At 34.2% G+C, this 26,376-nt stretch overlaps 2 protein-coding genes and 1 pseudogene across 2 annotated transcripts; 1 reads left to right on the top strand and 2 right to left on the bottom strand.

The window, feature by feature from the left end:
- Positions 1–530: 530 nt before the first annotated feature.
- On the top strand, positions 531–9,459 carry LOC109059313 (aminopeptidase N-like). The gene is made up of 20 exons (XM_042744065.1): positions 531–1,227; positions 1,829–1,968; positions 2,210–2,349; positions 2,446–2,566; positions 3,050–3,204; positions 4,243–4,350; positions 4,468–4,611; positions 4,747–4,812; positions 6,074–6,139; positions 6,219–6,352; positions 6,520–6,602; positions 6,724–6,860; positions 7,570–7,625; positions 7,712–7,859; positions 7,937–8,025; positions 8,103–8,207; positions 8,299–8,472; positions 8,557–8,697; positions 9,038–9,119; positions 9,261–9,459. Exons 1-20 carry the CDS (start codon positions 611–613, stop codon positions 9,408–9,410), a joined length of 2,856 nt encoding a protein of 951 aa, XP_042599999.1. The 5' UTR covers positions 531–610; the 3' UTR covers positions 9,411–9,459.
- Positions 9,460–9,793: 334 nt separating this feature from the next.
- LOC109059337 (arpin-like) lies at positions 9,794–14,290 on the bottom strand. The gene is made up of 6 exons (XM_042744066.1): positions 14,129–14,290; positions 13,687–13,762; positions 12,669–12,801; positions 11,150–11,356; positions 10,895–11,058; positions 9,794–10,654 (listed from the first exon to the last, which is right to left on the bottom strand). Exons 1-6 carry the CDS (start codon positions 14,218–14,220, stop codon positions 10,646–10,648), a joined length of 681 nt encoding a protein of 226 aa, XP_042600000.1. The 5' UTR covers positions 14,221–14,290; the 3' UTR covers positions 9,794–10,645.
- A 1,256-nt stretch (positions 14,291–15,546) lies between these two features.
- LOC109059314 lies at positions 15,547–22,696 on the bottom strand (annotated as a pseudogene).
- Between the last annotated feature and the right edge of the window lie 3,680 nt (positions 22,697–26,376).

Consider the following 26,376-nt stretch of genomic DNA (forward strand, 5'->3'; position numbering starts at 1 on the left):
GGGGAAAGTAGTGAGATGTTAAAAATATTCTTTACTCTAAAGAAAACACACTACAAGTTTCACTCAAAGACATACTGATATAGAAGAAGAAAAGTCTCAGAAACCAGTCAATAATTATTTTTATTATTATTATTATTATTTATTAATTTTTTTTTTGGTGTCATCAGAGGATTCTGGAAAAGTTTCTGGCCAGCAAGAAGGTCCCAAACAGCTGAATATCAGCTTGAGATTGCTCTACTTGGGTTCGGTGATTAAGAAAAATTTACTTTAACATCTAATCCATCTCTATTCTCAGCATCAAAGCTCTCTTTTGTGTTTATTTTTTTCTGACCATGAACTACTTGATAGATATTAAAACTGATTCCAGATGTGGAGCAAAGTGTGACGGGACACAGTACTTGTGAAATGCCAACATATTTGTTTCTGTCTCATCCATGCTGGTTAATGTGTAATTTTGAAATGCGTGCTCTCTTCTAGGCGTGGTATAGTTGCTTGACACCTTTAGCAGTATATATATGGTGAAGATCTGCGAGAGGGTACAGAGTCTAAAAACAGAGAGCAGGTTTGCCAAGCTCAATTCATTCTTGGTGGTTTCTCAGAAGGATCTGAAATGGCCAAAGGAACTGGGATGACCAAAGTCTTGGCTGTCGGCATTGGGATCCTCACAGTTTCTTCTGTTTGTGGTTTAGTGATGATGGCTGTGATGTACAAAATTCAAATAGATAACTACCCTCCGGTGAGTCCACCACCTCCAATTAAACCTACAGTTATTCCAACAGGACCTCCACCGAATCTCAGACTTCCTGACCATTTTATTCCTGAGAGCTACAAAGTCTTCATTCAACCGTACCTTTATGCAGCGATAACTAATAACTATACAAACCAATCCTTTGCTTTCACGGGAAACTCAACTGTAAGAGTAAAGTGTATGAAACGCTCCATGAGCATCTTTCTTCATGCTCAGGACCTAAATGTGACGACCGTGGAAGTGAGAAAATCTGATTCAAATGAGAAATTATCAGTGAGATCATATAAAATTCATCACAATGAAAGTAATTTCTTCGAGATCCAACTCGAGGATGCAATGTCTGAAAATGGGACCTACTATATTTTCACCAAATTCGAAGGGGAACTTTTTGATGGCTTGGATGGGTTTTATGTGAGCCAGTACACAGAGAAGGTAAAAGCCAAGGAAGAGGAGGAGGAGGAAGATGAGGATCAAAAGAGGTAAAGACTCATAATATTAGGAAATCTACTTGCTTTTAATAAAAACATCTTTATTAACTAGTATATTTTAATGTTTTTTTTTTTTCATTTATATTTTTAATTTTATATTTTTGTCTTTCAAAGATGTTTTCAGTTCCGTTAACAACACCCATAGGAACATCACTGACAAAAATGTGCATGTCTATTTATATCAACCTAAGAAACACCTCATACTGTATATTTGCATGTATTGCATGTCTAAAGTTTTTCTTTATCATATTCACCATGGATCTATTGTCCAAGAAACTTTTTTATTTTTTATTTTTGTTGCTCGTTTCATCACTTCATTGTTGTTTTTACAAATGGATACCGGAACATTTGAATTCAGTTACTATTGTTCATTTTTGTTTACTGTTTTGCATAAAAATGTCTCCACGAACAGTTTCCTCCTGAGATTTTTGTTGCTCATTTCTTCTCTAAAACTATTAAATCCTCACTTCGCTGTCATGTGGATATCACACAATTTTTATGCCAAATAACATAAATCCAGAACAAATGAACTGAATTCCTGTTGTTCATTTTTATTTACTTATGTTTTGCATAAAATTGTCTCTACAAACAGATTCCTCGCCACCAGTATGCTGCAACCCACAAATGCCAGGAGAGTGTTTCCGTGCTTTGATGAGCCAGCGCTGAAGGCTGTTTTTGATATTACTGTTATCCACAGACCTGGAACTGTTGCCCTGTCTAATGCAGAAGGAGGTTAGGATCCTTGCTAGTTATGTCAGAATCTCATTGTTCTGATATTAATGAAAGATGATTTCATATAGATATTTGGTCCTCCTGTCTCTAATAGAGATAACAATAAATATCAGCAGCAAACAGCAGGGGGTTCAAAACCTGAACATTTTAGAAAAGACTGTTTCTTATCTGCAAAGGACATGAACTAAAAAAACAAGGTATTTGTGTACAGCACATAACTTTTTTTTTGTTTTATCATTAGACGCAGATCAGACAGAAATAGATGGAGAAGAATGGATTGTGACTAAATTTGAAGAGACCCCCATCATGTCAACTTATTCATTGGCCTTCACTGTATCTGATTTTAAATGTATAATGACACATTCCAGTACAAAGATGCATGTATGTTTCTTTATTTTTTATTGAAGGTACTTGAGTGCCTGCTTATTTATTTATTTATTTTTAACATTTCACAAATAATGAGTATGTATTTTCAAGGTATGTGCTCGGAAAGATGCTATTGAAGCTGGCCATGCTGAATACTCACTTAAAGTTACAGAGGATATTCTGAAGCAATATCAGAAAATATTTGGATTGAATTACCCACTAACAAAAATACGTGAGTCAATGAAAATATATGAACCATACTCACTATTTCAATGTGGATTATTTTAATTCATGCTTTAATACATGTGGATGGAGTTTAACATGTATTAAAATTAAAGTTCAGCCAAAAATTGTAAAAATTTATTCATCCTCCTATTGTTCCAAACCTGTATGGCTTCATTTTTTAGGGAATACATTTGAAAAAATTTCTTTTTGTATCCATATACTGTACGTTAAATGGAGTCCAAGGTTGTTTTGGAGCCCTCTGGTTTTAATTTTATGGACAAATTCATTCTTCAAAATATATATTTTTGTGTGTGTTTCACAAATGAAAAAAAAGAAAAAGTAATTCAGGTTTGGAACAACAGTAGGTGTCAGTATATGAGAGAATTTTCATTTTTGTGTGAACTGTCCTAAATTGAACAGGTACAAGTTAAAATGAGAGCATACGAACTCAAGCTTCACAAGATCACATGCAGAGTTTGTTTTATTACAGACCAGATTGCTTTTCCGGACATCAGTGTTGCAGCAATGGAAAACTGGGGTGTCATTTCATATCAGGAGTCAGGTCTGCTGTATGATAAATATACAGCATCGACCTTTGATCAAGAACGGGTGGCCACTCTTATTGCTCGTGAATTAGCACATCAGGTAAACAGTCATATATTCATGATAATGTATTATTCATCACTGACTAAAGTTTACATTAAGCTAGATATTTCAGTGAATGTCATTGTTAACCTAGATGTGCAGTAATTGAAACCTTAAAAAAATCTAATGTACATTGTCTGTATGATACCGTGGTATTGATTAAGTGGTAAATGAACACAGGTTTTGTTTGGTTTAGTTTTGTTTTTTTATACAGTTTTTATTAAGTGTTACAGAAAATGGTTATAACAGACATAGAGAAACTGAAAGATGAGTCATCATTTAAAAGCAAAAGCTTAGGACAGCATGATATATCGACTTCCAGTATGTCCTTCAGAGTCTTAGATACCTGTTTCCAGAAATGATTAACTTCAGGGCAATCCCAAAACATATGTCTATAGGTGCCTATGGAGTTTCCTTTGCAGAAATGACAATTTGAAGATTAAGAAAGCTTCATTAAATATCGTTTCCTAGGAGTGAGATACATCCTATGAACCATTTTGTAGTGAATTAATTGATGATTAAGAACAAGTTTAAGATTGGCCCATATTGAATCCCAGCAGAAATCGTCAATGCTGTCTTCTGTATCCGTATCGTATAAATCTCTATACCAGATGTCCAAAATTGGTAACGGTTTATAGGAGGCTTCCAAAAACAACAAATACAATGAAAATACTATACCATTCGTAAATTGACACATTTTCACAAATTATATTTCATGCTGAAGAATAAAAAAAAAAAAAAAGGCCATAGCCCCATCAAAAATCCCCAATAAATAACATGACATTTTAACTGACAGTGTATATAATAAAGTAGTAAAAAATATACAGGGAACTTTTTCTTTTCGTTTTGATTAGCCTGTTTATTTTGCTATTCTAAAGCATGATTATTTAGTTAATTGTATTTTATTATTTGAATTCTGCAGTGTATTTTCTTTGCTGTAAATCTGCAGAACATTACATAGATCATACACTAGCTGTTAAGAGTCCATAAATCTTTAACAAAATCATCTTTAAGTTTCATACCTGTGCTTAATTTCAGTGGTTTGGAAACCTTGTTACCATGCGCTGGTGGAATGACCTATGGCTGAATGGAGGATTTGCGACATACATGTCATACTTTGGGGTGGAAGCTGATGGCTGGGACTTAGTATGTTTTTGTTTATTTTAGAAGAATGATTTTAACAATACACCCTGACGAATTCTTAATTTGACTTCTACTTGCATCCTCCAACCTCCTCTGATGATATGATTCATTTGTTTTCAGAAAGATCTAATTGTTCTCAGAGAAACCCAGACTGCCTTTCAAGTGGATTCCTTAAACTCTTCCCATCCTCTCAGCTTGCAGGAGAATGATGTTCAAACTTCCTCTGATATCACAGAACTGTTTGATGCCATCACCTACAGCAAGGTTGGCATCAGTACATTTATGATTTTGATAAGCTTAATTTACAAAAATGTTACAATACAATATTGCACAATATTATAATTTATAAAACAATCCTTTAGGATTATGAGAAACTTTCAAGCTCTGTACATTTTTTAGGGTGCTGCTGTGTTGAGAATGCTGGCCACATTCATGACCCAGGAAGCATTTGATAATGGAATCAGGGTAAGTCAAAATGGGAAAAAATTTATATATAATATAATAATTAATATTTTATAATATTAGGACCTTTCATGGTATACTATAGTTTCCATAGCATAATTTGTGCATTTACAGGTGCATCTCAATAAATTAGAATGTCGTGGAAAAGTTAATTTATTTCAGTAATTCAACTCAAATTGTGAAACTTGTGTATTAAATAAATTCAATGCACACAGACTGAAGTAGTTTAAGTCTTTGGTTCTTTTAATTGTGATGATGTTGGCTCACATTTAACAAAAACCCACCAATTCACTATCTCAACAAATATAGAATATGGTGACATGCCAATCAGCTAATCAACTCAAAACACCTGCAAAGGTTTCCTGAGCCTTCAAAATGGTCTCTAAGTTTGAGTTTGAGTGGAAGAAAAAGATGCACAACCAACCGATTCAAGAATTTGAGTTCAGAGGCGTCTTACCTGGGCAAAGGAGAAGAAGAACTGAACTGTTGCCCAGTGGTCCAAAGTCCTCTTTTCAGATAAGAGCAAGTTTTGTATTTGATTTGGAAACCAAGGTCCTAGAGGAAGGGCGGAGAAATTGCTTGAAGTCCAGTGTTAAGTTTCCACAGTCTGTGATGATTTGGGGTGCAATGTCATCTGCTGGTGTTGGTCCATTTGTGTTTTTTGCAAACCAAAGTCACTGCACCCGTTTACCAAGAAATTTTGGAGCACTTCATGCTTCCTTCTGCTGACCAGCTTTTTGAAGATGCTGATTTGGCACCTGCCCACACTGCCAAAAGCACTAAAATTTGGTTAAATGACCATGGTGTTGGTGTGCTTGACTGGCCAGCAAACTCACCAGACCTGAACCCCAGAGAGAATCTATATTATGCCCCTACCAAGTATTGAGTACATGTACAGTAAATGAACATACTTTCCAGAAGGCCAACTATGAAAATGTTTTTTTTTTTTGTATTTTTTTTTTATTGGTCTTATGAAGTATTCTAATTTGTTGAGATAGAGAATTGGTGGGTTTTTGTTAAATGTGAGCCAAAATCATCACAATTAAAAGAACCAAAGACTTAAACTACTTCAGTCTGTGTGCACTGAATTTATTTAATACACGATTTTCACAATTTGAGTTGAATTACTGAAATAAATGAACTTTTCCATGACATTCTAATTTATTGCGATGCACCTGTATTTATTAGAATATTTTTATGTATTCATTTTTGAAGATTTTAAGGTCTGGACTGACTGCCTAATTACTAATTGTATGTATTTTAGACGTATCTTGCCAAGTTCGAGTACAAGAACGCTGCATACAAAGATCTTTTGACATGCTTGCAAAAGGTAAATTAAGGACCTATATTCTATTTTCAAGTTGAAATGATATGATAAGATAATGACAAATATTTCCCACAATGATCAGGAGACAAAAGAAGATGTGGAAGGCTTCATGAGCACATGGATTGAGCAAGTGGGGTATCCAGTAATCACCATTATTACCCAGACGGGGGAGACTTCTCAAGAACACTTTTTACTAAAGCAAACACAGGGCCATGAGTGAGTTTCAAGAATCAAATTGCTGTTTAAAATTGTATCATATTATTGAATTATTTAACATGGCACTTGATTTAAACTACAATCAAACAAAAAAGCTATACGTGGCTTCCTTAGCTAAATTAATTTTTGTTGATTCATTCAAACATTGTTTATTTTCTTCCTAACAGTTTTGCATGGCAAGTTCACATCATATACATTAAGGCCAGAGAGTTAACAGAGAAAACCGATTTCCTGAAAGTAAAAGGTCCAGGTAAGGAACAAATAAACATTAAAGCATCATTTCAAATAATAAAAATGTCATCTAATAATAAATCTGCTGTCGCTGTAGTTGTGTTTAATCCTGCTGCTCATTCCTGCATCCCTCCTTACAGTCCGAAGGCCACACTTTCAACTTCAAGACAAAGATGACTGGCTTCTCGCAAACATCAACTGCGTTGGCTTTTTCCGTGTGAACTACGATGAAGAAAACTGGAACAAACTTCGTATGCAACTTGAAAGAAATCATCGTGTAAGTATCTTTTAAGAAATATTAGCATCCGTTCAAATGAAATATTGAACGGGATCACAGACGCAAATGCTTGGCCAACACGCGGTCTGGTTCTGGACATCGTAAAAAGAATCAATGTGACATCAGCAAAGAAAACAAAAATAACTAATTTATTCAACAGATTTTTCTCTTCCATGTCAGTCTCCAATGTGCGTTTAAATTGTTGAATAATGTCGTTATTTTTGTTTTCTTTGCTGATGTCACAATGTCCTTACTACCTTTCATGGGCCTTGAACGTGTCAGTTGCGTTGCTGTCTATGGAGGGTCTGAAAGCTCTTGGATTTCATCAGAAATATCTTAATTTGTGTTCCGAAGATGAACAAAGGTCTTACGGGTTTGGAACGACATGAGTGTGACTAATTAATGACAGAATTTTCATCTTTGGGTGAACTATTCCTTTAAATGAGTTGGCTTTTAAATGAGCCTGACTGGCTCCAAGCAGGGTTTTGAAGACCACTGTCACATTCAAATACTTTCTAGTTTTTAAATAACGAGCAGATTTTTGATACCAAGTGGCCAAAAAGTTGAAAACATTGCATCGATTTTGCAGTTGGTTGTTATTTGGCGTGGGCCACCCTGGCCACCAGTCTTCACGTACTTACATAAAGTAGGCTTTGTCATTAATACTGATTGGCTTAAAACAGTTCAAATCTTATTAATCTATTTTTAGGTCATTCCAATCATCAACCGAGGGCAACTTATTGATGACGCTTTTAATATTGCAAGGTAATTTTTCAGTTGACCAGTGTTGTAAAGAATTATTTGGCTCGCTGTGATTTGTTGCTGTATATTAACTGATTATTTCTGTATAGGGCTCATCGCCTCAATGTCACTATTGCACTAAATCTAACCAAGTACCTAGTAAATGATACTGAATATATTCCATGGGAGTCAGCGCTGAAAAACCTGGATCATTTAATCCTTATGTTTGATCGCTCTGAGGTCTACGGTCCGATAACGGTGAGCATAAGGACACAGTTTCCTGAATATGTGCATAACACTGAAACTCGGCATTAACTGTACAATTCTATGTCTAGAAATACCTACGTAAACTAATCACACAACTGTATGACACCTTTGAGGAGTACACAATAAATGGAACCGTTCCTGAGAAACACACTGACCAGTAAGCAGCATTTTTGTCTTGCTTTATATATATTTTGTTGGACATAGCAATCATTATTTATTTTGTTTCCCCTTCAGGTATAACCAGGTAAATGCTATTTCAGTAGCCTGCAGCAATGGCCTTACTAAGTGCATAACAATGGCTAGAAGTCTATTCGAAAATGATAAAAATAGCAGCAATAAGTGAGTTTAAGCCTTTAAGTTTCAATTAAACTACTGTCAATTACAGTTCTACAATAAACATAAATTATACTGACTTGAATTATCTTTGTAGATTTAGTATTCATCCGAATTTGAGGAAAGCAATCTACTGCAGTGTAATAGCTAACGGTGATGAGAATGATTGGGAATTTGCTTGGGAAGAATACAAAAGAGCCACGGTCGCAGCTGAGAAAGACAAACTAAGATACGCCTTATCATGCACCAAAGAAATCTGGCTGCTAAACAGGTCAGTGCAGAGATATAAGCTTTATATCATCTCAATGACCCATTTTGTTTGCTTCATACCCACTATTGATTTTTTTAATATCAGATATCTTCAGTACACTCTTGACCCTTCAAAGATAAGAAAGACAGATATGGTCTCTACCATAAACTACATCGCCAAAAACGTCGCCGGCCAGCCTCTGGCTTGGGATTTCGTCCGTGGGCACTGGTCCTACATCACCCAAGAGTAAGTTATGATTTTTACATTTATTTAAATTCAACGAATGGAAACTAGAGAAGCAAATGAAATCACCATTAAGTTCTTGTGCAAATTACTCATTCTGCAAACATGAGGAAGTTCAGTTGTTTTCGACAAACTCAAGCGGGAATAGCTACAGCAATCAGCAAGTCGTAACACTAAAGTTACATAAAAGAATCAAAGACCAGGAACAATTCAGGGTCCAAAGGCTGCTTTCAGCTATAAATGAATGATAGATAGTCATAATTGTCTTAAAGGTTTTATCACACAGTTGCTTGTAAACCATAAATATATGGACATATGACTAACAATCATCTCCTTTGGGCAGGTATGGAGCGGGAGTCATATCTTTAGGCAGTCTGTTAGATGCTGTGACAAAAAGGTTCTCCACGGACGTCGAACTTGAAGAGGTGCTCTTCTTGTCCAAAATTTTTAGCACACTTTCATTCTTCTAGTTATTGTAAAAGTTTAATAGTTGACAATGTCTCAATCTGTAATTGTGTTTCCACCATTGATCTTACACAAACATATTTCAAATTGTCTCTACACAGCTGAAGCAGCTTCAGAGGGAGCAGGAGGAGAAAAAACAGGGCATTGCAGCTCGAGCTTTGGAGCAGGTCATTGAAAGGACAGAGGCCAATATTAAGTGGGTGAAAGAAAATAAGCAGATTGTTAAGGACTGGTTCACTGGAGAGCTGTAGGAACTTTTAGTTTTTGTAGGCCTGCACAATCAGAATATACTCAGTGGAGCCAATACAATCAAAAACAGATGTAAAGGCGTTCCACAGTGAATGGAAATGAAAGCAACCCCCTCCTGTGGTTCTGAGGTGGTTCTGAACAAAAGACCACTTTCACTGGAGAATTATTCAAGCTTTAGAAGAGAAGAACAAAGAATGTGCAATTTTAAAATGGCTACATAACATATTCCCTATGCTATGTTGAGTAGTTAATGTCAAATCTATTGAATGTTTGCCAAGAATGAATGTATAGGACAGTTTAATTTATTGCCTTTACTGTAATTTAGTTGATATTACTGACTTAGTATTGTTTACGAAGCACATTAGAAAAAGCACAGTATGTCATCCTTTTTATTTGTATAGTTTAATTTAAATAAAATACACACAAAAAAATATAAAAGCTAGTTTTTTGAAATATTACATTTTATAGAACCACAGCCATTACTTTGATCTCTGGGAATGACTGATTGGAAACCGAATGATGTGGTTATGTTGTGTGTTTTTATGAGACTTAATATTTTTATTGGAGTCAAACATGTAAATCTTTAAATAAAGTGCAATCATTTTACACAACTGTTTTTTTTTTCCTTTTTAACTTTTTTGTATTCATACTCTAATAGATCTTTGATGTTATGATAAGGGATGCACAATATATCAAATATATAGGATATTTATTGTCTATATTAGATATTTGATAGTACATGTTTCACATTTAGATAACCTTTGCTGCCGTTTAAACGGTCATTTATGTAATCTTTAGGAAATCTCAAAATAAATATACACTTTTATACCGTACATAATGTTGTGATGCCTAACCAAGTACCTAGTGATTCAATTGTAGTGTTTAATACAATTAATCTGAGTAGTTTTTATTCTTTTAAAATAATGCCATTAATTGGCTATCAGCCATAATTTTAATATTGCTGCATCTCTAAATATGAAATAGTACAACTGTTTTCAATTTACAGTGCTTAATGATCTTAAGGATATATCTTTAATACACACATGAAATACTTAAGTACATTATAAAACATAAATGTCTTAATTTCAATGGCACTTTTGCTGTTTATTTATGATACTTTTATGTGATAACATATGAATACTGACAGTTAGGTCTTGTTTTGTGGTGTAGCCGTAAATATACATTTGGAGGACAGATAAGGCACTGTGATGCAATCCTTGAAGCTCAATGGTGTCATTCAGTCATCCTGAAAACAAGATCCCACATAGCATTAAACAGATGTTACAGGTTTGCACAATGAAACTCCAACAAATCCTGTACTGGATCACTGCATTAGTTTCACTTCATCTTAAACCTCTTGGTGATAGAATAATAGGAAATGGTAAAAAAGATTACACATCTGTTCATGATAAACCCATTTCCTAAACCAATTCTCTATGTGTTCAGAGCAAACACAAAACTTCATCAATTGAGCAGAGAATCTTACCCATTCTTCATCGTCTGCTCCCTCGCCCTGACCGCCACTCTTCCCTGCATCTTCCTGATCTGCTTTGTTAGCCATTATTTTCTCTGTCCACGATGCTCCAGCGTTCTCATCTCCTGCAAAGTTGCATTTCGTCACTGTACCACCATCCAATTTGGCAAAGGAAACTAGACAGGCAAAACCAGACAGAACAGCACATGTAGACACCTTGAATTACACAGTATGTACAGTATATGCTATCTTCAGCATTGTACTTACAAATAAAGGGTCCGTCTCCTTTCGTTTTAAGACGGATTTCTTGGCCTGACTCAAGCTCTGTTCTGTCCATCTCTACTTCTGAGATCCAGAATGCAAAGGCCTGACTAGGACAATGTTTTGCTGTTACTTTAACCAGCTGATCCTTATTCACAATGTCACTCAGTTGGCACTCATTTAGACAATCTGTTTCACCCTTAGCCTCCACTTCTGCAAGGTTGATACACACAAACCAAAACAACATATATATATATATATATATATATATATATATATATATATATACACACACACACACACACACACAAATATATAATATATTATACAGTACAGACCAAAAGTTTGGAAACATTACTATTTTTAATGTTTTTGAAAGAAGTTTCTTCTGCTCATCAAGCCTGCATTTATTTGATCAAATATACAGAAAAAAAAGTAATATTGTGATATATTATTACAATTTAAAATAATTGTTTTTAAATTTATTATACTTTAAATTATCATTTATTTCTGTGATGCAAAGTTGAATTTTTAGGATCATTATCACATGATCCTTTAGAAATCATTCTAATATGATGATTCATTATCAAAGTTGGAAACAGTTCTGCTGCTTAATATCTTTTTCAGAACATGTGATACTTTTTTAGGATACTTTGATGAATAAAAAGTAAAAAAAAAAAAAAGAAGCTATGTTTTTAAAATATAAATATTTTGTAATAACAATATACACTACTGGTCAGTAATTTGGGGTCAGTATTTTTTCTTTCTTTCTTTTTTTAAATAAAATCAATACTTTTATTCAGCAAGGATGTGTTAAATTGATAAAAAGTGATAGTAAAGAAAATATATTATTAGAATATATATTATTAGAATTTTTTTTTTATTTTGAATAAATGCAGTTCTTTTTAACCTTTTATTCATCAAATATATTAGACAGCAGAACTGTTTCCAACACTCATAATAAAGCAGAATATTAGAATGATTTCTAAATGATCATGTGATAGACTGGATGTTACATGTGACACTGAAGGCTGGAGTAATGATGCTGAAGTGACAGCTTTGCATCACAGAAATAAATGATTTTTTTTTAAGTATATTCAAATAGAAAACTATTATTTTAAGTTGTAATAATATATCACAATATTACTGTTTTTTTTCTGTATTTTTGATCAAATAAATGCAGGCTTGATGAGCAGAAGAAACTTCTTTCAAAAACATTAAAAATAGTAATGTTTCCAAAATTTTGGTCTATACTGTATATATATATATATATATATATATATATATATATATATATATATATATATATATATATATATATATATAAATAATAGTCTGCTTCAATACATCAAGATATCAGCATTTACAAAATCATATATTTACTTACAACAGTTTAATCAAGTTTGTACTATCGCATGGTATAAATGAATGCTGTTAGAACAGTTTGCTATTAAAAAGCACAGTAAAAAAGTTGAACCAATTGGATTTAGATAAAAAAAAAAAGAAGCACTTTATGGTTACTCACTGAAGGATGACATCAGATATCCTGTGTTGACCTTCCTGGTATCACTAAAGTTAGGTTCAATCTCATTTCCTTTTGAATCATATTTTCTGCGATGGATTCTGCTTGGTTTGATGTACAATACATTGTAGCGCTCCTGAAATTAACACAAAAGCAACTGTTGTCTAATCACTAAGTGTCATGGGAAACATTACTAATGAAGATATTTGTCTTTTTATTTTTTTAATAAAGTAATATACTCGACCTTTCAAAAGTTTGGGGTTGGTACATTTTTTGTCTTTTTATGCTGATCAAAATACAGTAAAAACATTAATATTGAACATTAATAACATTTATTAAAACATTAATAAAAAAAGAGTTTTCTACTGTTCTACATTTTAAAAAGTAATTTATTCCTGAATTCTCAGCAGCAATTACTCCAGTAAACAGTTTCTATACTATATGCAGATTTGTTTGAATTCTACAATTGCTTTAGTACAGTAAAGAGTTTCTATACCATATGCAGATTTGCTGCTCAGGGCCGGCAGGAATTGTGGGTGGGGGGAGTGCATGTACAGTTCTCTCTCCACCTTCAATACCACGACTTAGGTGCCCTTGAGCAAGGCATCGAACCCCCAACTGCTCCCCGGGCGCCGCAGCATAAAAAAAATGGCTGCCCACTGCTCCGGGTGTGTGTTCACAGTGTGTGTGTGTGTTCACTGCTCTGTGTGTGTGCACTTCGGATGGGTTAAATGCAGAGCACTAATTCTGAGTATGGGTCACCATACTTGGCTGAATGTCACGTCACTTTCACTTTCACTTTCACTTTCACTTTCACTTTCATGGGTCAATATGCTTGTTTGATTGTCAAGTAACTTTTATTACTACTATTATTATTATTATTGTTAATGTTGAAAATTAAAATCGTTAAGTAATTTTACTGACCCCATACTTTGGAACGGAAGTGTAAATTAATAAACGGTCATGATTCCAGAAAACGACCTGAGGTTCTTAATTGAGGAAGAGTTTTAAGTTCTCTAACCTTTCTGTTGTTCACATCTGTTATGACATGGCGTGACACATCCAAGACCGTCCCCTCTAAAATGACACCATGACCACTGGAAAGTGAAAATTATAAATAAAATACAATGCGACAGCCAAGAAGAAAATTATACTTACAAAAAAGTACCATGGAAGCCATAATTTCCGACATTTACAGTCTCTGTTGCTATTATAAAACTATGGTAACGTAACTTGTTATTAACCACCGCATACAAAACATTCAATATTCTGAACGGTTCACGATGTGAAACAGATCACATATAAATGTACTTAATTTATTGTGTTTTTGCAGTATTAGCTATAACTTCACTGACTATGGCATTTGGAATATTTGAAAGGGAAACTATGGAGAAGTAAACCGTGCTGTGCTGTGCGTCGATGTCGACTTGTGCAAAAACCATGCAAACACTTTAAAGTATTACCTCTGGTGAACTAATGGATCCCATGTGGAGGAGAATTTCTCATTATGGACAGGTTTGTTTAATAAAGGGTTGTTGTCATAAATGCGACTCATTTTCTGCCGATGATTTGGATTTCGTCGAATCTGGCTGCAGCTACTTCCTGGTTACGTCATCATGAAATCTCAATCCATATGAAACCAAAAAAATTAAAAATAATAACCCCACTTTAATATACTGCCTGAAATATATCCTGTTAACTCAACTGTTTCCAAATATGTTGATATTCCTGGCAGCTGCACATTTTGTGGTAACGAAGACGAATCCTTAATACATTTATTCTTTTCTTGTGGTTTTTTCAAACGTTTTGGTTTGATTTATATTCAACAAACCCCCTATCTTTGCACACTCTTTCATCTTGAAAGATACTATTTATTATTACTCTGACTCTGCCAATAAATCTAAATAATATATTTTCAACTTTTTTATTTTGTTTGGCAAATTTTTCATCCTTAAACAAAAATGTATGGGTTCAATTCCTATGCTTTCACATTTTCTGATCGAGGTTGACTTGCTGCTCACATCTTTTTGTTTGACTAGCAATAAAAAAAATGTGTCAGGTTTTTGGAACTATATGAAAAAATGTAATTCTAATGACTAAACCCCTTGATTAAGTTTAGATAGATTTCCTTCATTGCTCTTTTATTTTTATTATTATATTTGTCCCTTTATTGTAGCTTACATACCCCCTTATTGTGTTTTTTCTCCTCTTTTTCTTACTTCTTCTTTTCTTTATTAATGTTCTCCTGAAGGTGATTGTCTATTTTCATCCAATTTTTTGAATTAAAAAAAAGAAAGAAAGAAAGAAAGAAACAATTTAACAATGCAGGGAAATGTGGTGTATCTTGCTTGTTACCTACTATATATGTAAACACATGTAAAATAAGAGTTTAAAATGAGTTTTTCCCCCACATCTTTCATTCAGATGTTTATTTTCGTGTTCCAAAAACACATAGCATGCTCTTTATTTGTGCAAATATGAGTGATGGCTAATATTAAAAAAAATCTATTATTTGTTATCACAGTTTTATGATACTGTTGAAAACTTTTATTTGTTTTTGTTGATTTGAAGGGGAGGGTAATTAATTATATATCAACTTGATATGTTTTTATGTCATAAGTCTAATCCACATCTATTTGGAAAACACCAGAATAAGATTTTTTCTTGTTCATAGTAATATCACATTGCTTTGTGACATTTAAAACCTGATGATTCACATTGTCGCAGAAATGAGTAAGAATACGAAGAATATATGATTAATTTTATCATTATATTTTAAGTATAATATCTTACAAGGACAGCTGAGACACACTTACAGTAACAGCCAGTAAACTGTCTCTAGATAAGCTTAAATAAACGCAAGATAACATCATACCTCTTCCTACAAATCAACTTCACATCTTTCGTGACTATATGAGCACTGTGGACTCTGCTCTGAGTTTCCACCTGTAAAAAGTCCCACCTCAGAGATAAACTGTCCTGAGCAACAGCCACGAAGTCTCGATATAGCACCAATAAAAAACAAACCCAATAAATATCTAGAATCAGAACTCTTGCTCACGTGTAATGAGTCCTGTTTCACTTTATTACCCAACCAATGTCATATCTGCTGTTTTACATCTACACAGATTCTTACAGTGTTTTGGAAAGTCCCGCAGCTGGATATTTAACCACACAATGTGTCTCTGAGCCCATCCACCTGGAGCTTCCACTTAGAGATGCTCTCTTTCGTCTTCGTGGATCTCAAGATACTTTTTACAAACTGTAAACAATTATATCAACAAGTTGTGTAAGCTTTGGGTGTCAGGTTTCTATTACATAAATAATCACAGATAAGATCCAATGTAACCACTCTTATCAGTTCAATACTGAGCGATTTGTGTATTCTGCATGCACACGGAACAATCATTTAGGAGATATTTAAATGCAGTTGTCAAAAGTTTGCAGAAGTTTGCCTATGATATCTGGTGCTCAGATTTGGCTGGAGAACCAAATCGGCCCAAAACAAAATGGCCCACCCCCATGTTTTTATGACAATCTAAAGCCAAAGGACTACCCTTTGTTTTGACTGACCTCAAGTATTTATTCATGAGAAACACCAGGCACGAGCAGAGTGGGGAGGTGGGGGGCTCTCTCAGACAAATAGCAATGATATTGTGGTCAATAAAACAAAATGCATTTGAATTATAATTGACATGTCTATGTGCACAAGACACTAACTAATTACTCAAAAGTCGGAAAATTCCTGTTTATTTTTCCATATCTGTCCATCTGAGGCTACGTTTACACGACAACGGTGTAGTCAAAAACGGAAAAGTTTTTCCCTTGTGTTTTTAAAAAGTTACACGTATTTACGACAACGATTTCAAAATGATTTGCGTTTACACATATCCACGAAAACGGCAAAAAACGCTGTATTATGTATGCCAGGCCAGTAGTTGGCGCTGTCACCTTGTTAGTAAATAGTACCTGTAGAGAAGTGATAATTATATGATGTATATGATGCATCTCCACTGTTGGTTGTAATATTGGTGAAGTAAATCCACACTTTGCTGAAGAAGTGTTAGCAAACTCTTGAGCAGCAACGACAGTGACATATACTCCACCATTGTTGTTTATGTTTGTTCGCATTTGCCTTTAAAATCGACACTTACTGTGCATGTCTACTAACCTAACACGTACTATGCATGTGTCACCGTTTTCAATGATTCCCATATTGGGTGTTTACACGGAAACGATAACGGTGCCGTTTGCAAAAACTTGCACTTTGAAACACGTTTTCATAAATCTGCGTTTTCAGTGGGCTGTTGTCGAGTAAGCGAACAGTCAAAACGCATAAAAAGTTTCCCGTTTTTGGCTGAAAACATTGTCGTATAAATGGCCCCTGAGGCGTTGCTGTGGGTTGCGTGCATTTTGCTTGACTTACTGATATTCTACAGTCTGTTCATAAACCTAGGCTCTCAAGCCATGTATGGTTCTTTCAGTGAGTGGGTCAATGAAAGGAAAAAATAAACCAAACAATATTTGAAACTTTTTTTCATCAATAATAAAAGCTAGTGTGTCAATTTAATTAAAAATCACTATATTATATATTTTTGAATATTACATGATTCATCAATGCACGTTTGTCATGTATAATACACCAACCAATCATGATCTGGCACAAGAAGTTAAAATTGAATTGGACAATAATGTGAGGTGCAGCGGTCATTTTCCATTCTTATTCATAAATCGGCTGAAAATCACATGGACATACAAGCTTACATTTGTGGAGCGATCTAGATCTGCGTTTCGCTGAGAAAATGAATGCTAAATGACTACAAAAACACCAAAAGTCGCAATAATGGTAAGCAGTAATCCATTCACTTGTATTTATGTGTATTTTGATAGAGGCCTACCTTTTACTATTTCATGAAACTATCATCGTTAATGAAGCACACGTGCCACCTAGAGGCATATTATGAGAAGTGTAGGCTGGCGAAATGGTGACGTGAAAGGACTTGATTATATTACCATTTTTGATAAATATGCAGTATTATGAAAGTGTCTTATGCTCATCAAGCCTGCATTCATTTGATCAAAAATACAGGAAAAAATTTAATATTGTGAAATATTATTAAAATTTAAAAGAATGTTTTTCTAACTTAAAATACTTTAAAATATAATTTATTTCTGTGATACAAAGCTGAATTTTCAGCATCATTACTCCAGTCTTCAGTGTCACATGATCCTTCAGAAATCATTCTAATATGCTGATTTATTATCAATGTTGGAAATAGTTGTGCTGCTTTATTTATTTTTATTTATTCATTCATTTATTTTGGAACCTGTGATACTTTTTTGGGGTTAATTTATAAATAATTTATAAATAAAAAGAACAGAATTTATTCAAAACAGAGATGTTTTCCAACAATATAAATCTCTACTATCACCTTTTTAAAAAAAAAAATCAATTTAACAAATCCTTGCTGAAAAAAAACGAATTACTTTACAAAAAATAACTAAAAATATAAATACTGACCTCAAGCTTTTAAATGGTAGTGTGTATTGTTACAAATGTCATGTGCATGGTGCATCCAAAAAGAACATTGCTGCCAGTCTGCAGTTTGCTAAAGATCATGCGGACAAGCCAGAGGGCTACTGGAGAAATGTTTTGTGGACAGATGAGACCAAAAAATAACTTTTTGGTTTAAATGAGAAGCATTTCGTTTGAAGTAAAGAACACACTGCATTCCAGCATAAGAACCTTATCCCATCTGTGAAACACAACGGTGCTGGTATCACGGTTTGGGCCTGTTTTGCTGCATCTGGACCAGAACAGCTTGCCATCAATGATGGAACAATGAATTATAATTATGTCAGGACATCTGTCAGTGAAATATTCTCAAGAGAAAGTGGGTCATGTAGCAAGACAATGACCCCAAGCACACAAGTTGTTCTACCAAAGAATAGTTAAAGAAGAACAAAGCAAATGTTTCATAATGGACAAGTCAAAGTCCGGACCTTAATCCAATTGAAATTTTTGTGGAAGGAGCTGAAGCAAGTATTTCATAGGAGGAAACACACCAACATCACAGAGTTGAAGTGGTTCTGTACTGAGGAATGGTCTAAAATTCCTTCAAGATGTTGTGCAGGACTGGTCAAGAAACATTACCTGCAGTTATTGTTGCAAAAGGGGTGTCCGGCCAGATACTGAAAGCAAAGATTCTCATACTTTTGCAACTCACAGATATGTAACACTGGATCCTTTTTCTCAATAAATAAATGGCAAAAAAATATTTTTGTCTCATGTGTTTGTTTGGGTTCTCTTTGTCTACTTTCAGGACTTGTGTGAAAATTTGGATTATGTTTTGAGTCCTATTTATGCAGAAACATAGAAAATTCTAAAGGGTTCACAAACTTTCAAGCAGCACTGTATTTTAAAGAATATAAAATTATTTTGATCAAATTAATGCAGGCTTGAAGAACATAAGTAACTTCTTACAAAAATATAAAATAGTAATGTATCCAAACTTTTGACCTAGATCTTTTTTTTTTCTTTTTTTTTAAACATTGCCCCTATTTTCCATTTGAGCCCCTGCCCCCGAGGAACACTCTGCATGTCCCTGAAAAACACTACCATTAAAATGTTTGGGGTCAGAAGGTTTTTTTTTTTTTTTTAAAGAAATTAATGCAAGGATGCAATTTATTAATCAAAAGTTAAAGACATCTATAATGTTACAATAGATTTCTATTTTAAATAAATACTGTTCTTTTGAAATTTTTATTCATCCTGAAAAATGGATTATGCTTTGCACAAAATATTCAGAAGCACAACTGTTTTCAACACTGATAATAAAAAATGTTTCTTGAGACCTAAATCAGCATATTAGAATGATTTCTGTAGGATCATGTGACACCAAAGACTGGAGAAATGGCTGCCGAAAATGTAGCTTTACCATCACAGGGATAAATTACTTTTTAAAATATATTAGAATAGAGAACAGTTATTTTGAATTGTAATAATACAGTGCAATATTAATGTTTTTGCTGTATTTTTGATCAAATAAATGCAGCTTTGGTGTGTATAAAATACTACTTTAAAAAATCTTACCTACCCAAACTTTTTAACAGTAGTATAAGTTAAAAATTTTAAAGTTGAGCATTTTATATTTTTATCCTTTACATGTAAATATCACAGCTAAAAATAAAAAACGTAAAAGTTAAAAGTTATTAAATAAAATGATCAACCATGATCAACAAATAATCAATCAACCATAAAAACAATTATTTTATTGTTTTAATATGATTATGCTATGCTTACCAACCCAAAACCTTTGGATGTTAGTGTATACATACCTCCATACATGCCAGGTGACATAGGAAAGCTAATTCCCAGAATCGCCTCAGAGGGGTTGAGAGGAGCAGAAATCCTCCAGCATCTGTAAAGTGAGACCAGTCCTTCTCCAGTGAGAGCGAACAAACACTGTGTCCAGCACAGGAAGCTGAAAACTCTGGCCTGCGCAGCTGTCACACAGGCAGCCTATAACACACACACAAAATTATTTTTTTATGGAGATTTTACAAATCTCTAAGCATGCTAGAACAAAAAAAAAAAAAAAAAAAATGATGGTGTAAAACCCTACTGCTTCTCCATTTTGCCAGATAACTTTGCCACGTTCCCACAAGGAGGAGGCTAAAAATTATAGGTCTTCTTCAAGAGACCTTTCCAGAATTCCAAATATAACCTGACTGAGCAGAAAGAGCACAACTCTCTGCATCACTGATTCCACCTGGAATGACAAGAACCATCACAGCCTTCATGGAAATGGTGACAATGTTAAGGTTATGACATTTCTGGTCAAAACTTTTTTTTTGCAAGGCTAACTGTTACTCACTACCAAAAATCCACGTCTTGATTTTTTTAAATGTCTTCAAAACATCACCAACCATTTGCCTAGCAAGTACAGAGCAACCACTAAAAGAGTAGGCTATATACTGTATTATCCAAAATGAAACAGAGTGACAGGAAGCAGGTAGTGAAATGAAAAACGCAGCATGCACAAGACCTTTGGTTTCATCTTCAGGTGTGTGGAGAGCAAGAATGAAATGTGATAAATCACCATCTCCCAGAAACTCAAGTCGAATAACTTTCTGACAAGTTACTTCCACCTGTTATCACAAATGTCACACTTTGAGGAACTGAAATGAGGAATTTAATCCTTTCTATCTCAAATGAGTGAGCTGCCTATCCACACAGCATTTTTAGTCATCATAGATGCTGGCTAGGCAGGCAACTAATTTTTGAGACAATATAACTAAATCTACAATTGAATGCAAATGTGTATGTTCTGACTTTCTCTCCATGTGGAAGTGTGATAGGGACAGCACCATCTGACTTGACACGGGACAGGTATTCGTCATATCTTGTGCTTAACTCGCCATAATGCCGCACAGGTCCACTGACTGGATAGGGTTTCACTTGAAAGACAACATTTGATATGTGTACTTAGTTATCATGGACCTTTAATTTCACGATGACATTACGGCACACTTTTCAGCAATTCTAAATTACTTAACTAGTTTATTGATTGTTGCAGAACTGCGCTTATGTGAGTGCTGACAGTCTGACTTAGCCTACTGGTGAACATTTCGCGAGAGAATGTTTGCACGCAAAACAAACCTTTCAATTTCTTTTTAAAATAATCAATTATTGGAATGCTCACATAATCAATTTTGGGAATGCTCTTAGAAAGCCTGTATTTACCTTTTAAACTAATCTCCAGTTTAGACTTGAATTCATTTTGATAGTTGTTTGACCTTTGAATGTTTCTCAACAAACGTGCGCCATCTAGTGACTATAAAGTATGAAGAAGAGAAATTCATTCATAAATATCATCATCATCATCAGGATTTATTTCAGTCCTCACATTTTTTTTTTTATAATAAATATAGATAACTATACACATTAACCCAAAAAGCTGTAGGCTGCAGCCTTAGCTTATTATATACCCTTCTTCATTATAAGTGTCACCTTCAACACACACACAAAAAAAAAAAAAAATAATAATAATAATAATTAAGACAACATTTCCCAATACATTAAAATAAATGTTTCAAATTTTACATTTACAAATAATTTGTAAAAAAAAAAAAAAAAAAAAAAAAGGTAAATTATGCATTCTTATTTCCTTGTCATGGTATTAAGTTTATACTGACATTACACAAAATTTATTTTTATTTATTTTTTTATTTTTTTGCTATGATGCTTACATTGCAAACCAATTCAGTCATGTTAGTCAAAGCTGTATTAATATATTTTAATATTTTTGAATGAATCTTTAAAGGTCTCATCTGGGATGGTTATTAATAATAACAGCTGTGCCATTTCTCTGTCACCTCTGTCTCTCTGCAAGTAAATGAAGCATTTAAGGGTAAAAACAAACCACATTCAGTAAATTACAATGCCAGCCAAGACCATTTCCATACAGTGACTGTCCAGTATTTACACTGTCCACAAGATGGCAACAACATCATACAAATGTGACACACATGGGTGGAAAAAAAACAAAACACATTGAAGGCTTTTTTTAACAAAATGTGCACAATACACCAAATTCATGTGACATAAATGCACTATTATTTGCACTGAGTTCTTTTCTGACCTTGATTTACTACTTACAACTGCAGTAATATAGTACAATCTGAATCTCTCCTGCTATGGAAAATGCGTTCTGCATCCGTTTTATTCCCATCTCCCTTCATCTCCATTACCCATAAACCACCGACTTACCACTGAGAAACTGCAGACATTTCTGAAATTCCTTTCTCTAGGAAAGGCTAGCTTGGATTGTTAAATATGCTTTTGTAAAGATGAGAGTTTATCCTCAAAAGGGACTGTCACTCAGCTGTTGAACCGCCAAGGATAATTTGCATTAGAGCAAATATTGCAGCAAAGTAAATTGGCCAAAAGACTTTAAATGTAAAACACCTATGTGGTTTCTGTTTAAGATGTAAAACAGGATCTAGCTTTGCATACCAGTGAGTTTCATATCTGTTTCCTTCCTTGCTTTGTCATTAGCCTGTTTATGTAACCCATGCAGGATTCCTTAGGTGTCTTCAATCCATGTCACATGATCAGACTTTACAAGAGGATCATGGCCTTGGCTACACCGAACCCTGGCCTACTTTGTAACCCATGAAAGCTGACACTGACAAAAATAATGTCATTCTCACTCATCTAGATTAAACTATCATGTATGGTCAACTAATGGCCACTCAAAATGTCTTGATGATTTTGTACTATAAGCTTTGCATTTATAAAATAATAAAGATTATTTTTTTTTAAATCTTATAAATGTATAAATGTTTAATCATTATAAATGTAAATAAATAAATATCCATACTTTGAGTTTAGGGGGTTTTAATTAAATTAATTAATTTTAATGATTTTTTTAAATTCATTTATAACTTTGTGTATGCAAAACCCATGTAATTCAATCAATTAAACTATAATGTAAAAGAAACAGTAGCTTTTATAGAAATTATTTAAGGAAAAAACTCAGTCACTAGATATGTACGATACTTGGTTGGTAATCTGAAGCTCAGGAGGAACTGCTAATAGATAATTCCAGCTAAGCTTTTTAGTGGCAACACAACAATCCAATTGATGAATCAAGGTTCATGCCATCCAAAAGATGAGCTAAACTGCATGTTGCCTGTCTGCTGCACTTAAAATGAACTCTTTCCAAATGACTCAGCTTTATCTTTTTCTTGCAGAAATACTGTTTATAGGGTCAAAATGATGTATTGTACAAAAAAGAGAGAGAGATTTGTTTTCCATTTTCTTGAAGTATTGCAGAAAACACATTTTCTGGGATGTTTTTCCTAGTTAAAATGTTTACCCAGACATAAGGAATGTCTCAACTATTATTTACAAAAGAGGAGGAAGTGAATACTTGATGGTCAGTGCTCATCTGCAATAAAATTTTTGGCTCCTGGTTTTGGGGGTTATAACAATAATAACTGTGATCGAATCAAGCTGCTCTGCGATAAAAACAAATTTGTTGCATCCCCCCCCCCCCCCCAATGTTATTTTCAGCTTGTTTTTCAGGAAACTTTTCTTTTTTCTGACTGTAGCTGTTCAACCAAACATAATTGTCGCCCTCTCCTCCAAATTCCTCTTCCTGTCTGGGCTTAGACAAAATGACACAAACAGTGTGTCATCACTGTTGTCAGTGGTAAACATGCTTATTTCCACTTGACTGCCAGACTGAAATGTAACTAAAGGAAAGGTAGTCTGGGTGGAACTGCATGAGGACAAACTCATATAGACAGAAACACAGTATCAAGGGAGTTTTGCTTTTGGTGACTGCTCTGCTTTTTCTTTTTTTGACTGTAGCTTTACAGGGGCTTAACTTTTTTGTTTAGCCAGGACAGATGTAATCTGGGGCACTATCCTTGTGTTTAAGCTTTGTTGTGAGCATAAAATGTATTTTGTTTTGTTTTTTATAAAAGAGGAATGTATGATTAAAAGAGACAGGAATGTGGGAAAGATCTTATTCCTCTGTTACCAAATGAGTAATTTAACATGTTTAAAGTGGTCATCAGATGCTACATGCACTTTTACAACTTGTTTGAACTGAAATGTGTGTTGGCAATGTGTGTACACAATCATCCTGTAATGATAAAAATCCACCCTGTGTTTTTTGTTTTAATCTACTAAAATCTTTACCCCTTTCTTAAATCGAGCTGATCTCAGATGCCTGTCTTTGTGATGTCACACAGACAGGCCCCTCCCACGATTGTTTGATTGACAGTAGTGTTTCAGCACAGACATGACTGGTGTCTTACCTTAGTCCCGCCCTGAGTGAGCTGTCATCAGTCCGCTATTGTTTAGACACTGAAGCGGGTGTAGACAAGAAAGGCTCCTAAGCGATTGAGGTGTTTTGTTGTTGGATGTAATAAATAATGAACATAGCAGTCGTCATTTATCCCCCCCCCCGACATCTGAGCTGCTGAAGACACAGTGGATTACATTTGTTTCTGAAGGGAATGCGCCTCCCATCTCCCTAAATGTGTCTATCTTCGCGCAAATCATTTGTGGTCCTCCTTTACCAACAGAAGAAGTAAGTATAAGGTTTTTTAATGAATCTTTGCAAATTGCCTTTCCCAATAATGAGCTAATTAGCAAGTTTCACGATGAATGTAGCAAAAGTAAACAGTCGAGAGCCATTTGGATGAGAGGGGCGGGGTCAGCAGAGCTCATTAACATTTAAAGGAAAATGCTACAAAACGGCTTGGTCTAAAAAAAAAAAAAAGAGTTGTTTTTGACAGGGTAAAAAAGGTGTTTTTACACTACCACTGAGAAATTTTAACCAAACTATGTTACAGACTTTTCATTAAGACCCTACAGAATCATATCAACTTGTGGAAAATGGGCATCTGATGACCCCTTTAACAAGTCTATTTCCACACTATATGTTCTTTAATTAGTGGATCTTTCAACTATAACTTTAAATTCAAAAATCTGTGTCAAATATCTTAACATTGAGAACAGATCTTTTTCTCTACAGTGCTGAAGATTTGTTGTACAAATGATCTGGAATTGAAACCATCTGTGAACATACTAAGGATCTGTTCATTGCCCAATGGGACATGAGACATGATAAATGCTGCCTTTTGACATATGGAGGCGCCAAACACAAAGTTTCAGATTAGAAGATACAAGGTCAAGGCCATTTCCAAGGCTAGAAAGAACTGAGTTGCAGTTTAGAGAACTCTGAATGCTGTTTGAGTAAGAAACTATATTTTTGGATCCACATTTCATATAGTATAAAATAGTGATGCAATTTGATGCAAACAATCAAATTCCACTCAAAAATAGATTTAAATGAATAAAGGCATTTAGACACTTGAATATATTTAACAATATATTTCAGCATTTTAGATTTAAGAGCCGTAGGTCAAGTAAAAAAAAAAAAAAAAAAAAGGTGCTATTCTCAGGGCTATAATGTTGAACAGTGATGACTGCATCATCAAGAACTAATGAATGGATTGTAATTGTAAAGCCTTTCCATCTTAATGAATGAAATTCTACATCGGATTTTACTTTTAGCTGACAAAACTATGTCATTGGCAAAATATGTGCACTTCTAAAATCTGGAGCTGGGTAATATTTTGAACATAGAGAATTGATTACAAATCATTATCGTTGTGGATAAAAATGGGATAAATATGAAGGTAATAAAAACCCATGCATTAGTTTTAATAGCTCCATCAGTTCATTCCATTTACCAGCTCCATGTCCCAGAGACGATGAATTCCAGTGTTAGTTAAATTGGAATACGAGTGAGTAGTGTACTAAAAAGCACTATAGGCCTAAATATTATTATCTTATCTGAACATACACATTAAATTCACTTTACTCACACTGTGTTCAGTTTGGCGTTTATGAAACCCGGGTTGCATCTTGAAGGGCCAGTGCACTTGGATTTAAAAATATTCAATCCGTTTTCTAGGAAATTATTAACATGGTACGGTTAACACGTCCTGAGTAGCTAACCCACCCAATATTATGTACCCTTTTCTTATTTCATGTTTAGTTTCTTCTATTTTAATTATTTTAGTTTCCCAAATAAAGGTTATAGGCCTATAGCCTATTTACTTACATATATTTTTAATTTCACAATACACATTTCATTTCATTTTTTTGTACAGTCAGATATTTTGT

Source organism: Cyprinus carpio, chromosome B18, assembly GCF_018340385.1.
Source record: "Cyprinus carpio isolate SPL01 chromosome B18, ASM1834038v1, whole genome shotgun sequence".
NCBI lineage: Eukaryota > Metazoa > Chordata > Actinopteri > Cypriniformes > Cyprinidae > Cyprinus > Cyprinus carpio.

Excerpts from the sequence above, each read along its gene's own strand:
- LOC109059337 (XM_042744066.1), bottom strand. The coding sequence starts at position 14,220 with ATGAGTCGCATTTATGACAACAACCCTTTATTAAACAAACCTGTCCAT. Across the intron at positions 11,357-12,668 it reads ATATCTGATGTCATCCTTCA|AAGTGGAGGCTAAGGGTGAA; the intron begins GTGAGTAACCAT and ends TCAACCTTGCAG. Across the intron at positions 11,059-11,149 it reads AGGAGACGGACCCTTTATTT|TTTCCTTTGCCAAATTGGAT; the intron begins GTAAGTACAATG and ends TTGCCTGTCTAG.
- LOC109059313 (XM_042744065.1), top strand. The coding sequence starts at position 611 with ATGGCCAAAGGAACTGGGATGACCAAAGTCTTGGCTGTCGGCATTGGG. Across the intron at positions 2,567-3,049 it reads TTACCCACTAACAAAAATAC|ACCAGATTGCTTTTCCGGAC; the intron begins GTGAGTCAATGA and ends GTTTTATTACAG. Across the intron at positions 9,120-9,260 it reads CGGACGTCGAACTTGAAGAG|CTGAAGCAGCTTCAGAGGGA; the intron begins GTGCTCTTCTTG and ends GTCTCTACACAG.